This window comes from Ziziphus jujuba, chromosome 5 (genome assembly GCF_031755915.1).
Source record: "Ziziphus jujuba cultivar Dongzao chromosome 5, ASM3175591v1".
In the NCBI taxonomy this organism is placed as follows: Eukaryota; Viridiplantae; Streptophyta; class Magnoliopsida; order Rosales; family Rhamnaceae; genus Ziziphus; species Ziziphus jujuba.
The window spans coordinates 14,690,246-14,705,614 of NC_083383.1; the positions used below are offsets into that span (position 1 = coordinate 14,690,246).

Here is a 15,369-nt window from a genome sequence, read left to right on the forward strand (position 1 = left end):
CCCACTCATAATCTGTTGGTTCCCCTTTTTTTTTTTTTCTTTTTTTTTTTTTAGTGAATTGAAAAAAATACATTTAAGCCCATTAAACTATAAGCTGGTTACAATTTTATGTGCACACTCAAATTTAGTGGAAATTTTTCTTAGCAAAAAAAAATATATATGTATATATTTTTTGAAATTTTTAAAAGTTTGCACAACATAAAATAAAATATAAAAGGGTATTATGCAAAATCTGAAAAAACTGATAAAAACCCTCGTCATTTTCTTATTTTTTATCTACGGGGGTAGTGTCATACTGGTTCTCTCCGACCATGTGTAACGGCACTGGCGATGTGGGGGTGCACTCAGATGTGTATTTGGAAATCAAAGACCGTTCCAAGGATGTGATAATAAGTGGCGGGAGAGAATGTGTGCAGTGCAGAGGTACTGTTGGTGCTCTACTGGAATCCGGGGGTCAACAAGGTGGCGGTGGTTGGTCAGCTGGACGAGTTCCGGTGAGAGACTCCTTATGCATTTGTGAGTTTGAACAGATGGGTTTTGACTGTAATCCAAGTGAAAAGGAAATGATAACAGCTTTGTAAGGATAGATTGCCACATTACATGGTGCCAAATTCGGTGGTGTTCAAGGAGGAGCTTCCTAAGATAGCCACCGGGAAGAGACAGAAGTTTGTGCTTAGAGATACTGCTAACTCTCTGGGATTGAGCTGTTATAGAGCTGTTTTGAATCTCTTTTATTTGCATGACAATTTGTATTCGAGTATATTTTTGTAATCTCTTTTCACTGCATTTGTTTTCACTATTAAAAGACTAGGCCAAGACTAAATATAGCTTATTCCATTAACATCACCAAGTCTCATGTAACAGAGGAAACTCTATACTGATGCCACTTCGCCACTATATTCTTTCCACCAACATGGTGCTCTATCTGGCTACCAAATATTTACAATACAAAAATTACGGTCCTGTAAAAGATGGTCGGTAATTCTTCTGCGGTTCTTGAACAACTATAAAATCACACTTTCTGTTACATTTTCATATGTTTTCCAGAGAGCTTTCAGACTTATCACCAACCATATAACGATTTGTACTATTACTTAAGCCTGATAAGTGAAGCTGCTTTCTCCTCTTTACAAGATGTAATGCAGTTTGCCTATCATCTTGAGCCTCCTTGGAATCAGGCTGCAAAAGAAGGCAAATATCAAATCTTAATGCGGTATATTAAGAGTAAGTCTGATGCATATAGGACTCTGGCCAAAAACTTAATTCTTCCACCATTGAGAGTGTATTAGAACAAACATTAGATCCTTCTACTCCCAAGAACAACTTTCTGTTTTATGAAAAAGCATTAATAAGTTTATTAGACCACAATATGATCCATCAAGCTCGGTAGGTCAGACACAATTGGATCACAAGACAATTGAAGAAATACGTAATAACAAGCGAAATTCTTGAAGCTGTACCTTGATGGCTAGTGCTCTGTCAAAGCTTTCAACAGCACTATCAGGCTCCCCAAAGTTCAACTGTGTTCTGCCAAGGGTAATCCATGCCTGAAAAGATCAAATTTTCAAAGAAACAAAATATCACATAAAAAGCAAACTCAACGAACAAGCTGCATAGTAAATGCTATAAAAAGTAATTCATGGTGAAACCAGTCAGAGACTCCAGAGAGGGACAAAATTAAATAAAACAGATATAAAAGAAACTGATAAATCATCATTAATACAGCACCGACAATGACTACCACTGTAAACATTTTGGATTTTTTCTAGTTTTACTAGCTATAGGTGCAAGAACTAAAGGATGTCACTGAAAATACATATTTTTGAGAAACAACAAAAATACAGAACAGGAGACATTAAGAATGAAAGAGTAAAGAACGACAATTAATTTCAGTTAACGGATATAGAAAGCAGAATTGGGAGTGAAGTTGTACACAGTCCAAACAAGGCATTGAAGGAAGACATGTTTACTTTAGTTGAGAGCTTCAATCCAGATATCCAAAGTATTAACATGGCCAAAAGGAAAGTAATTAGCCCAAAAAGGATTGTTCCATCAGTCAAGGTAAGGTGCCTTGCTTACCGGTAGCATGAAAAAGAATTTGAGCAGAAAAAGACCACGGTCAAGATTCAAGATATTTCTAAAGATCAAAGGCACCTTGACAAAAAGCTCACCTGGAGCAGTTGGTTTTGGTGAGCTTGATTCTTAATTCGTTTGCTAGTAATACATTGAAAGATAAAAAAGGCACCTAGAGTGGTTTTCATTCCTAAATAACCTTTAAAAGAAGAATGAATATAGATTCATTGGTACACAATTTCCCCTCTATTCTCTCAAACACCAGTTGTCCAGAAAGCTCTCCTCTTTCAACCTCCATAATAGAAAGTGACCTTTAGTAAATCTCGACCAATAAAGGCCTTCTTGGTTGAGCCACAATGTAAAGAATCCTTATTGGCAGAATATGACATGGCAGGATTAAGCTTAGATGACACTCCTTGAATGTGATTAAGTAAACTATATATGTAAAGGTACAGCCACATTTTGAACTACCAAGGTATAACTTACCTCAGCCCATGAAGGATCCAACTCAGTAGCTCCTGCAATTCGAATCCATAGATACGTATATCAAGGCATTGACAGTTGAAAAACATGGCTCCGAACATGGAAAAAAAATAATAATAAAATGGAAGACAAACAAACAATCAAACCTGACGCTTTTTGGACCCTTAACTAAAACAAGGGAATTAGATAGAGAACTACGTAAATAAAAAAGCTTTAGCATTTGGAATGTAAGGAGCAGAACATAAATGAATATATCCCAAGGTTTTGACCTTAAGAAACTAAATGATAGAATGTGCTTAATGATGTTTAAGAAACAGATTGCTACATCTTGAACTATCACAAATTGATAATAATAAAGTCATATTATAATCACAAAGAAATAAGGAGGAGGGCACACTAGTTGCTGCCTTCAAAGCATTCCATGCATCTGCTATTTCAAGTAAAACTTGTGCCTTCTGTTCATGCAAAACCGCATTTTCCGGAACCAAAGTAAGTGCGGCCTCCCATTTCCCCAGTGCTTCACCGTACTTGCCAGCCTTCAAAAGAAGAGACTTTTTATGATAAATATGCCACCAAAACATACAGATACAAAAATAATCTATGACAAAATAAATTTTAAAAAAATGTGGGCGAAACTACCATCCTATGTCTTTATTAAAGACTACAAGAAAGACACGTGCTTGTTCAACATTCAAAAAGTTACAATTTCATCAACTGAATGTGTTACCCATAGCATGTATATCAATGCCTCAATTTGAAAATCCCTCATTCTCTTTCCTTCAATTCATTCATTCATTTTGCTACATTTCCTACAAGTTTCCAAGAAAGGAAACTATTCATATGATGTATGGATTGGCATGTTTTTACCTCCATAAAAATTATTATCCCCCACCACCAAAAACCCACTTTTCCAATTGGAATTGGAAAATCACTATACAACCACCAATTGCAATTGGGGCAGACTATTTGAAACCCAAAGTTGAGCTTGAAACACCCAGTAGCAATAAATTGATAGCCTTTCAAAAACGACCCTCTTCAGAATTAGCTCGGTTATATGCATGTCTACCACAAATTTCGTCATCCACAAATTACAAAAACGATAATGAATTTTTTTTTTTTTAATTTCTTTTTTTTTGTGGGTACCTCGGCAAGCTTGTTTCCCTGAGCCTGAAAGGACTCAGCGAGCTGTTTTGCCTCCGAAGATTCAGAGGGTTCACGAGCCGCAAGGATTTGAGGTGGGTCTTGTTGAGTCGCAAAGCCAAATTTGTCATCATCACCATCCTTGAGGTACGCAGTATCAGCATCGTCGTCCTGGTGGTCGAAAGGGAGGTTCGGGTAGATTGATACAGCCCCCAAAGAACGCTTTTTGTTGTCTTTCCTCTTGTTCTTCCATGTTAGTTTCATCTTTCTCTGTCTGTCTCTCTCTCTCTCGGTTACTGTTTCAACAGTCAGACCACTCTTCTTCTTCCTCCTCTCCTCTGTTTCTCGTATTTGCGTTTGATATTGGTTTTTGAGGTTCTTTGTAGGGCCGGTAAAACCGACCACACACAGTATTCCTTGAGCCTGGCCCAACCTAAACACACACAATTAACAATAATTTCTCCATTTATTTTTTCCTTTTAAAAAATAATTATATTATTTTCAAAGAATTGTTTTCTACTTTTCGTTGAGTCATACTAACTTTGAGAACACCCTCAATGTTTTTATTTATTTATTTATTTTTTAATTCTTGGATGAGCCAAGGAATTCTATAAAATAATAAATATGTACATATTAAGTCAATTTCATATAAGATATTTCTAATGATTTTAACATGAGAAGTCAATTCCACATAAGATGTTCCTAATTAGTTTATTTTAACATAAGGAACTTCTTTATCAATTAGCTCTTAAATTATTAAAATCCTGTTTAAATATCAAAATTAATAGGAATTTAAATTTTTTTAAGAAAATATACATTTTTAAAATGAATAAATTATAAATTTAAGGAAAACTAAATTTCATAATGTAGGAAAATAGGTGGAAAATGAATTCTTAAAAAAATGTGATTTTAAATTTTCTTGAAAAACTAGTTTTATGTATTTTATTAAAATAAATTATCTTTAATTTTTAAAACACAAATTAATTAATTAATTAATTGTAAATCTTAAATATCCTTGTACAAATCAAATACTTTGAAAAATAATTATAGAAAATTAATTCCCAATAAACTAACTCTTAAAAAGTAATTTTTTTCAAAATTTCTACACTTTTCAAATAGAGCTTAAAAAATAAAAGAAAATTTAAAGGAAAACAAAACACCAAAGGCTAAAATCTCAAAGAAAGATGTTATTTGTCACATTCATTGACAATCACAAGTGACATTCATATGCTATTTGGTAATTTAATAATAATATAGGCACCAAAATATCGAGCAAATATGTTTACTGATTGATACATGTTAAAATATTATTAGTTGACATATTCACATAATTTAAATATAAATAAGTGAATTAAAAAATGAACCAATTAAAATATTATTAAAGAATTTGATAAATAAAATTAATGAATATTTTGATAATTATGACATTATTGGTGGTAATTTAAATGGTTATCTAAAAAATTTACTTTCCCAAATTAGAATTTTAGAATAGAAAATCAATACATAGTTAAATGTTACCAATTAACAATTATTATATCAACAATGATCCTACAAAATTAGTGACAAATAGCAAAACTGAATTTTAGAATGTATTATTGGCCTAATATGAGTTTAAAATTATCCAGGCAAAGAATAATACTACAAACATCAATTAATCTACCAATATATCTATTAAAAATATACGTGTCAGTATTTGATTAGTTTATATTTAATAATATTTATTGCTTTAAGGGTTCACTCATTCTTTTTAGGTTATATTAGTATGTTAATCAATTAAATAGTCATATGTGTATACTTGCTAAATATGTTAGTAAACTAGATGGTGCTTATAGTATTACTCTTAGGCAAAATAAAATCTATATGAACCATGGATACAAATATCAAGCATCTCCAATTACTCTATTTATTGTTAGATTTTTTTTATATTTTTTTGTCACATAAAAAAATAGATAGCCACTCAAAATGAACTTTTCCAATGATTTTGTCTAAATATCTTGCCAAACTTATATTGTAAGAAATAAAAATACTATCAAAGTTACTCTTTTACTTTTGGAAACTATGTCAACATTATATAATTTTCTTCAAAATAAAATGTTTCTTCAAAAGTCAATATTTTTCCCAAAAAAACTTAATAATATATATATATATATATATATATTCAGTTTGTAACCATAAATATATTTTTGTATATTATCATTGAAAAACGGTTTAAAAATATATTATATCTACATTTAAATATCAGATTTTATACTATATAAGCAGCAATCTATATTATTTTTGAAGATGCGCTCATCTTAAATAGCATAAGAAAACTAACCAAGATTTTCCTCCATTCAAAATCTATATCTACATAATATATAACGTGTTAGCATACTTTTTTCTAAATTCCTTTCATTTTTTTATTTTATTATTTTATTATTTATTTATTTATTAATTTACCTTTTATGGTTATATCCAAAAATAAATTTAAAATAAATAAAATATTTTATTTTATTTTATTTATCAAATAATTCAAATAGATCAAATATGTAAAATGTGTTTGCATATATATAGTTTCCTTAATTAAAAACTTAATTTTAGCAAGGATGAGAAAAAGGTTGCATAGAAAATCGCGGCATCAAATTATAAAGCTTCATATTCTCATTCGTTGAAAAAAAAAAAAAAAAATCTATAGCGTTGCTATTGAAGAAACAGAGGAATGAGACTAAGCCAGGAGTGTCAATTAAGCATGGGATGGTGATTTGATTGAATCATTGAAGAATTTTGATTTATTTGATGGGAATTGGATGAAAGACGATTCGTATCCACTTTATAAATCTGGTTCTTATTCTCTGATCGATGAGCAGTTCAATTGGTGTTCATAATGGAAGCCTAGGCAATGCAATCTCCAGAGGTGTACACATATATATTTAGATCGTCTTAGAAAAGTTTTTATCTTTAAATTTCTCAACTTTGATTTGGTTTTTATGTAGTTTCGAATTTGGGTTCTGAAAATCGATATGTGAAAAGTACCAAGTGTTGTTCTTTTATTGTTGGTCTCCTTTTATGGAAACTCATTTTGATATGTGTATTAAAGAATATGAAATTTTGATTGTCTACTGCTGAATATTGTGTTTAAGTTTTCATTTTTTGGTAATGTTTATATCAATGTCAGAGTTTTCAAGATTCCTGGGAAGAGAAGAGAGAAAGAACAGTGTCATCTCCCCCCTGTATTGCGGTCATGTGCTATGCACATGCTTCTTCACATCAAGTCTTTGATAGAAATTGGAAAGCCTATCGATGCAAGCTTTTAAGAAGTTGAGGATGCATAATGTTTTTTTTTTTTTTTTTTTTTTTAAATTAGGGTGTAAAATGTAAAGTACGTGTATTGTTGTCAATATTTTTATTTCAAACATTAATATCTATTATAGAAGAGGAGATAAATTTAAATTTCAAAAATTAATACTATTTTCTATTACTACAGTTTATAATTTTCAAATTTGATCTTAACTAATAATAAGAAAGTTAAAAAAATAATTTACTCCCTTTTTTCTTTTTGAAAAATTTAATTTCCTCTTTATTCTGTCTTAATATTCAAACATGAACCATAACTTATTTCTATGTGTCAATTATTAATAAATTTGTACAAAAAATTAAATTTCTCATATAAAATTTTAGTTTTAAAAATAAAAATTAACTTGTATGCATTCAATTAATAGTTGACATCTAAACGTCGATCTACTGGAGCACTTAGCAACAAAAACAATCTTCAAATATAAACCATGAAAGCATACTAGATACATACTCATGCGATGTACAGCAAATATAATTGCAACACATTATTTTGATAATATAATCGTGCATCGCATAAGAAGTATAACTGTAATAGATGATTTTGATTATTTAAAATGTGGATTTCGTATTTAAAAGTATAATTGAATATTTTTGGATTTTAGGTTTAGGGTTTATAATAATGTAAATTTTTTTGGTAATTATACAATGTAATGAAAATTGTATAAGATTTATAACCATCAATTTGATTACTGAGCTGATTTTTGTAATTTTATTCAATCTCGAATCTTGATTACTATCATGTACTAATTTTATTTTATTAACAAGAATGATAATATTATTAAATAATTATTATACTATTAATGATAATATTATTAAATGATTATTCTACTATCTAATTGTTTTTATAATTATTATTATTCTTGAATATAAAAAAGAATTAACTCGAATGATAATGATATATATTAAATTTAAATTTAAATTGAAAATTTGATAATTATCTATAATTTTAATGTCAATATAAAAAGATTATTGAAGATTTTTCAAAAAAATATCAAAACATGACTTTTATTAATCATAAATATACATATTTATACAAGATTTAACTAATATTTACAAGGTAAAATATTCTATATATAGTACAAAAAATTGTAAATAGAAATAATAAACTATAAAATTTAATGAAAATAAAAGAAAGATCCCTACAATTAAAAATATATATATATTAAATAATGGAAAAGATTTATTGGAATACAATTATTCCATTTAAATTGAATTTTTTATCTAATCAAATTAAATATTTTATATATAAAAATAAAATATATTTGAAATTTCTATTTTGATGGAGAAATAAAGATATATTTTAAATTTATATTTCAAAATATAAATTTCAAAAATCAAAATTTAAAAGTCAAAAATTAAAATCCAAAATCATGTTTTATCAGAAGTCTCATAACTCTATAAGTAGAGAGAGAAATCAAAAAAGAAAAAGATGCTAAAAAAAATAGTAGAAAAAGGTTAAAAAATACAAAGAAGAGCAAAATTGAAAAAAAAAAAAAAGGAAGAAAATTTCATCTTTTATTTGGACACAAAAAATTACATAAATAATATAATTTTATTTTGTTAGTAGAAAAAATTTGAGACATCCCTTTTAGAATATAATTGTTAAATATGGTAAAGTAGAATTTATATTTAGAACAATTTTTTTGATTTTATTTTATTTACTAAATAAGTCATATATATTTGGCTTTTCATTAATACAAAGAAATTAATTACTTCTAAGAATAAAAAAAGAAAAGAAAATTATAATTTATCTATTAATATTTTTGTTGATTTGTTATATTTATTTTATTGTAAAATAGAAAGATGTTATAAGTGGTAATTAATAATTAGATTTTATATATTAATACATATACATATATGGATATATAATAAATGAAGTTTCAATATCAAAACATATAGATTTCAATAATAAAACCAATTTTCTTATTTTAATCTTATTAAATATATGTAATCGTAAATAAATTATCTTATAAAGTAAAAAAATGTTTATTAGGCAAATAATAATAATAATGAATATAATTAAATTATATTATAAGTATTTTATATAAGAAAATTAATTATTGCAATAAATCAAAAAATACATTTGAATTTTAATTTGAATTTTGTAGATGAAAAATATTATATAAATACGTTTAAATTTGAATTTGAATTTTATACGTGGAAAAAAATTAGATAGATAAATACTTTTGAATTTGAATTCTATAATTAAATTGTATTATATATAGAGGTTAAATATTTTATTCTTAATAAATTTTTACGATATAGATTAGAAAAAATTAAGATCCAAATATATTTAGTAATAATAAAATTTTTAAATAAGTTTTCAAATATAGTTAGATAGGTTGATTTTATCAACCAGATCAATGCTACCAAAACACAGTGAACATTCAAAGTTCAAATTGTAAGAATTTAAGAGGTTTCAAACTTTGATGATAAATAAAAAATTAATAGTATTGAAATAATTTTAATGGATGAATATTTTTTTCTTAAAATATTGTTACATATTATTATTATTATTATTATTTTGTTTAAGTATATCTAATTTCTATTTATTTTTAATTTACTGTTTTAAATTATTTTAAAATATTTTTATAACAAATAATATATATAATATAATTTAAAGTTCAGGACGTAAATGTGTATGTAATATATAATAACATCAAAATTTAAATATTATTATTTACAATATTATATATATTATCTCAATTATTATAACAGTATGATAGTTAGTAAAAAATTTTTTATATATTATTATTAGATTTGAATATAATTAATTATTATATATTATTTTTTAAATTATTTATTATAATTATATATGTCGTGTATCATATGCAACTATACTAATTATATTAATCCAAAAATAAATAATTTATTATTATTATTATTATTATTTTTAAACTTTAGTTTTTGGAGGGACACTGACAATGGAAGTCATAATCATCTTACGATAAGGTACATATGTGAGCATGGTTGCTCCACGTGTAATGCCAAACACGTATTCTAAGGACCGTTCCAGTGGATCATTGCCCATAAACTTGGCACTCAAGTTTCACCCTCTTCTTCTGATTGGCTGCTTACCACTTTAAAAATGTTCCTATAAAATAGGGAAAAACAATTTCCGATCCAGGCAGACACATTTTAATTAGGAATTGAAAAAAGGATACAGGGCAATTAAGAATAACAATGGAGGGGAAGAGTAAGAAGGATGCAGAGATGGTGAAGGTGAAGATGAAGCGTTCAGAATCTGATCAGAGAGAAGGAGCATATTGTTTCAAAGACAAAGGAGGGTCTGTGTTTCCTGCCAAAAGAAAGTTAGTCAAAAAGAGCATGTTGGATTCGATGTTGTTTTCTATTGGCTCTGCTTTCAGTCCAAAAGAAAGTTATAGAAAATAGAGATATCCCATAAGTAGTTAACTACTACAACTAGTAAATGAGTGTCATACTGCCATTTCCTTTTGACTTTCCATTTCCATGTTATGTAATAAGAACTTTGTTTTCTTTCTATTTCTCCACTTATCTTCTTTGCTTCTTCTTCTTCTTCTTCTCTCATTTTTTGTTTGATTTTATTTTTTTATTATTATCAGCATACATATGTGGATTAATAGGTATTATATTTTACTATCATGTTTTTTATTTTTATTTTTATTTTTATTTTTGTTTTGAATGGTTTGAATAAAATATTATTAACAGTTATGAATCAAATTAAATTATGTTATAATTTTGTGTAAGCTGCTGGTTGACTATGAGATTAGTGGGTGGGTGAGTATTGGTCACGTCATGTCACAAAATTAGTGAAAGCATCCATTTTTTTAAGCTTGATCCCGACCATTTCCATAATTATGAGACTGGTGGGTGATTAAGTATTGGTCAGGTCATGTCACAAAATTAGTGAAAGAATCCACTTTTAAGGTTGATGTCAACCATTTTCATAATTTTTTTTCCCAGCATAACTTCAACCTTAATTTCTTAAATATGGATGCGACTCGCATAACTCCACAATTTAATCTAAACTGGGCGCATAATCATGTAAATATACATATATATATATATATATATATACACACACACGCATATACTAATTCAAAACTGAGATTTTAATTTATTTTATTTTATTTTCTTGTTTGAAACTTCTCACCCTATTTCTATAATTACTTATATAAATTCTAAGAAATCAACTTCATGCCATTTATATCCCAACCAACAATTAAGATAAAGAAATTTAAGACATCGATTATAGTTGAACAGCAAACTGAACATGATATATATTTGCATGTGTAATTAATTACATTCTGGTGGAATTTTTGTAGTATGAATTCCTGTAACTAAATAATAATTTCCAAAGTTCTAGAAGAGCCTCAGTCGTCAGCATTAACACATTGAGTCATCATCACTTAATCAAAATTCAAAACCGCTGAAAAAAAAAAGGGGCCGGCCTTCTTTTCGATACCTAACTTTCTAAGAAAACAGAGATACATATATAAATGGAAAATCTAATCGACTGTTGGGTCATGATTTAGATAAAAACGATCTTAATTATGAAGTGATTACGCAAGCAATAGCGTTAACTTTCATGCATGAATAAATTATGCACATATGTCAAACCCAGTTAATGGTTTGGCGAAAAAATTCATATGGGTACCCACAAAAAAATAAATAAATAAAAAATAAAAAAATAAAGAAGGAATAATTGAGGGAATTCCAAGTACTTAAGGTGATGTTGATACGTTGATACCATACTAATATCATAACTTATTTTTTCAATTACAAATTTTAAATATATATATATATATATATATTTTTTAAAAAAAAATAAATTTTTTTATTTTATATTTAAGGTTTTTTATTTTAAAAATTATATCTATTTCTATTTTATTTTAATTGAAATTTTTAAAAAATTAAATTTTGTGGATCTAATTAAACAAAAAATAAAAGTAAAATTGGACTTTTTGGTCAAATAAAAAATTTTATTAGATGAAAAATTAAATAAAATAATTTATTAGATAAAAAATAAATAATAATTTTTATGACCTAAACCATATAAAAATCAGACCAAAAATCGGACAAAAAATAAAAATGAAAAATAAAATTGGAGTTTTAATAAAAAATTTATCAGACGAAAAATTAAATAAAATAATTTTATTAGATTAAAAATAAATAATATATATATATATATATTTTTTTACCTATACAATAAAATATTAGACCAAAATTACACAAATAAAAATAAACATAAAATTGAAATTTTTGTACTAGTAAAAATATTTTTATTTGATGAAAAATTAAATAAAATAATTTTTTTAGACCAAAAATTTATAATAATTTTTTATGATCAAACCATAGAAAAACAAAATTAGCTAAAAATTAAAAATAATAAAAATAAAAATAAAGTTTAATTTTTATGCTTTTTGTTCTGTGCTGATAAAAATAAAAAGAATAAACTTAATAGTATTGCTTTTATTTTTATTTTTTTATTTATATCCAGTCTAATATTTACTTTAGTTATTTTAGATCTTTATTTTTTTTTTAAGCAAAATCGATTCATTCTATTTTTAATCTTTCTATGATTGTTCATTTGTAATAAAATTGAGTGATTCGCAGATGAGTATAAATAGATTTACTACCCTTTAATTCTTAGACCAAAGCAAATAAATAAATGAAAATAAACATTTATTTTTATTTTTTTAATTTAGACTAATTTTTTTTAATGCTTTGGGCATAACAAATTATTATTAATTTTGTGTCTAATAAAATTATTTTATTTAATTTTTAGTCTAATAAAAATATTTTTATTAGAACAAAATTTCAATTTTATTTTTAATTTTTATTTTACGGTCTAAAAATATTTAATTTCTTTGGAATTTTAATTTGAATAAAATAGGAATAGATACAATTTTTCAAAATAAAATAAATGATCACATCAACATAATATTAGCATACTTACATCATCTAATAGTAAAATTAATTATGATAGCCAATTGAATTAATTTATAATAAATTTGTAAATTTATTAATAAATTCAAACAATTCCACACATTATGATTCAATTTATATAATTTTGAAACTTTAGGGTACTAATCTACAATTAACCTAATATATTTATAATATAGTGACCCTAAAAATATAGAAAAAGAAAAAAGACCGTTTTTTACTTGAACTATCATGTTGATCAACCATAAAAATCCAATTCACCAACTTCTGCTGAATGATTTTTTTTTTACCCTCGTAATTAAAATTTTAGACACATCATAAATTAAACATAGATATACAAGATTGTCATATTAATTAAATCACCAAAACTAAACAATAAAAGCCACAAATACTTATTCATCAAAAAAACAAAAAAAAAAAAAAAAGAAGAAGAAGAAGAAGAAGAAGAAGAAAAAGAAAGAAGAAGAAGAAGCTCAAATACTTCATAACACCTATGCATGGAAAAGTACATTACTTACCATATAATATATATATATATATATATATATATATATAAATTACTAGATAAAATTTGGAAAAAAACTAATGTGAATGTTGGACCAAAAAGAGAATAATCGAAGAAGAATGCAATCTTTTTCTCCAGTACTTATGTCTCCCCTGTATATATTCCCATTCAGTTAGGGTCACCCACATCTAGGGTGTATTTATAGGAATTTGAACATATGACCTTCAATTAATATAGTATAACACGATCAGCTAGCGTCACCCGCATCACACCCAAAAATGCATTTTTCAATCGCTGCCCATTTAGTCATGTCTATATTTTCGGAGTACCATTTTCCATTAGATGATGAATAGATTTTATGAACTTCTATTTATTTACTACGTTGTTCTTACACGTAAATTCCCTTAATTCAACTCATAACATCAATTTTAGAATATTTCTTTGTGCTTTAAGCTCATTAAAAAGGGAAAAAAAAAATGACCACATATAGTTATAGAAAATAGTTAAAAGAGCAAAATAATAATAATAATAATAATAAAATAAATTTAAGTATTGTTCGGTAACTTGTTATTTTTAGTTTGCGTTTTTTTTTTTTTTTTCCCTACCTGATTCTATTTCATTTTCTTATAAGGGTAATTAAAATTTATAAAACATTTGAAATAACTGTAAACTTTAAGAGAAAGAATAATAATAATTTTGTTCTATTATTTTTTTTAATTTTATAGTTAATTGAAATGCATAATAAATTCTAATAACACTAACAAATATTCAAAATAAGCAAATTATATACACTTAGTATAAAAAACAAAGAAAACAAAAAACCAATATGTTATTAAATGGCACCCAAAAGAATGAATTATGAAAATTTAACATGTAATAATTTGCATCTTGTAAGAGTAAAAAGATCATAATAATGGATGTATAGTAGCATTTGGATGTATCTTATGCTGTACTCATTCGTAAAGAATAATACGATAAAATAATAAAATAAATTAAAATAAAAAAACTACCAATACTTTTGCCACATCTACGTGTGTTTTCCCGTACACTTATTATTACTCCATTCGTAAAAGGCATTCAATTTTGTAATGACCCAGAAAAGACTCGGGCCAAAATTTTCACTACCCGACACCACTTCCAATCAGTCGAGATTGGAACCTGCAATCTGGCCTTGGATATTTCATTATCTACTTCTTTGCATCTAAAGGAAACCAAATCTACATTGTTTTTTTTTTTTGGTTTTTTACATTTCCTTGTTTGGTAAAACTGTTTTTGATTTTTGTTCATTTGATATATATATTTTTTACATTATTGGATAACAACTAGCCATGAAAATAATGACAAAAGATAATAAATCAAAATTTAAAAAAAAGAAAAAGAAAAAAAAAGAAAACAGAAATAAAGTGATCGATCACTTTCCATCCCTTTTTCTTCTTAGAAGCGGAGCCAGTGGATGGTTACTTCGCCTTCAAGTTTCCCTCTCTTGCTCTCATTGGTTAAATGATATATTGTTTTAAAAGGTATTGCTCTCATTGGCTAAATGTTACATTGTTTTAAATCAGGACAACATGGTGGCCCACACGTGTGGAACCCATCTCTTGGAGCAGTGCAAGTGCTTATGAAAGCACTTAAATTTTTATTTATTTTTTTATTTTCTTTAAATCAGGAAGCGAAAAGAAGGTGGTAAGAATTATGGATCGGGGAAAGTCGAAGAAAGAGGCGGTGATGCTGGTGATGAAGAATGGTTCAGAAGCAAAAGAAAAAGGAGGAGAACCACTTTTCAAAGCCAAAGGAGGGAGTGTTTTCCCTGCAAAAAGAAGGTCAATCAAACGAATTATGTTGGATTCAATGCTCGTTTCCATTGCCTCTGCTTTCAATCCTAGTCCTCCATTCTCTGACGAAACCAC

At 26.6% G+C, this 15,369-nt stretch overlaps 1 protein-coding gene across 1 annotated transcript; it reads right to left on the minus strand.

Annotated features, from left to right (window-relative positions):
• Positions 1-815: 815 nt before the first annotated feature.
• LOC107405937 (uncharacterized) lies at positions 816-4,116 on the minus strand. The gene is made up of 5 exons (XM_016013029.4): positions 3,700-4,116; positions 2,954-3,092; positions 2,560-2,591; positions 1,461-1,547; positions 816-1,179 (listed from the first exon to the last, which is right to left on the minus strand). Exons 1-5 carry the CDS (start codon positions 3,958-3,960, stop codon positions 1,033-1,035), a joined length of 666 nt encoding a protein of 221 aa, XP_015868515.3. The 5' UTR covers positions 3,961-4,116; the 3' UTR covers positions 816-1,032.
• Positions 4,117-15,369: the final 11,253 nt, after the last annotated feature.

What these genes read in the sequence shown, in the direction of transcription:
- LOC107405937 (XM_016013029.4), bottom strand. Translation starts at nt 3,960, where the DNA reads ATGAAACTAACATGGAAGAACAAGAGGAAAGACAACAAAAAGCGTTCT. An exon ending in TGGATCCTTCATGGGCTGAG is followed by an intron (nt 1,548 to 2,559) that starts GTAAGTTATACC and finishes TGATCTTTTCAG; the next exon opens with GCATGGATTACCCTTGGCAG. An exon ending in ACAGAGCACTAGCCATCAAG is followed by an intron (nt 1,180 to 1,460) that starts GTACAGCTTCAA and finishes CTTCTTTTGCAG; the next exon opens with CCTGATTCCAAGGAGGCTCA.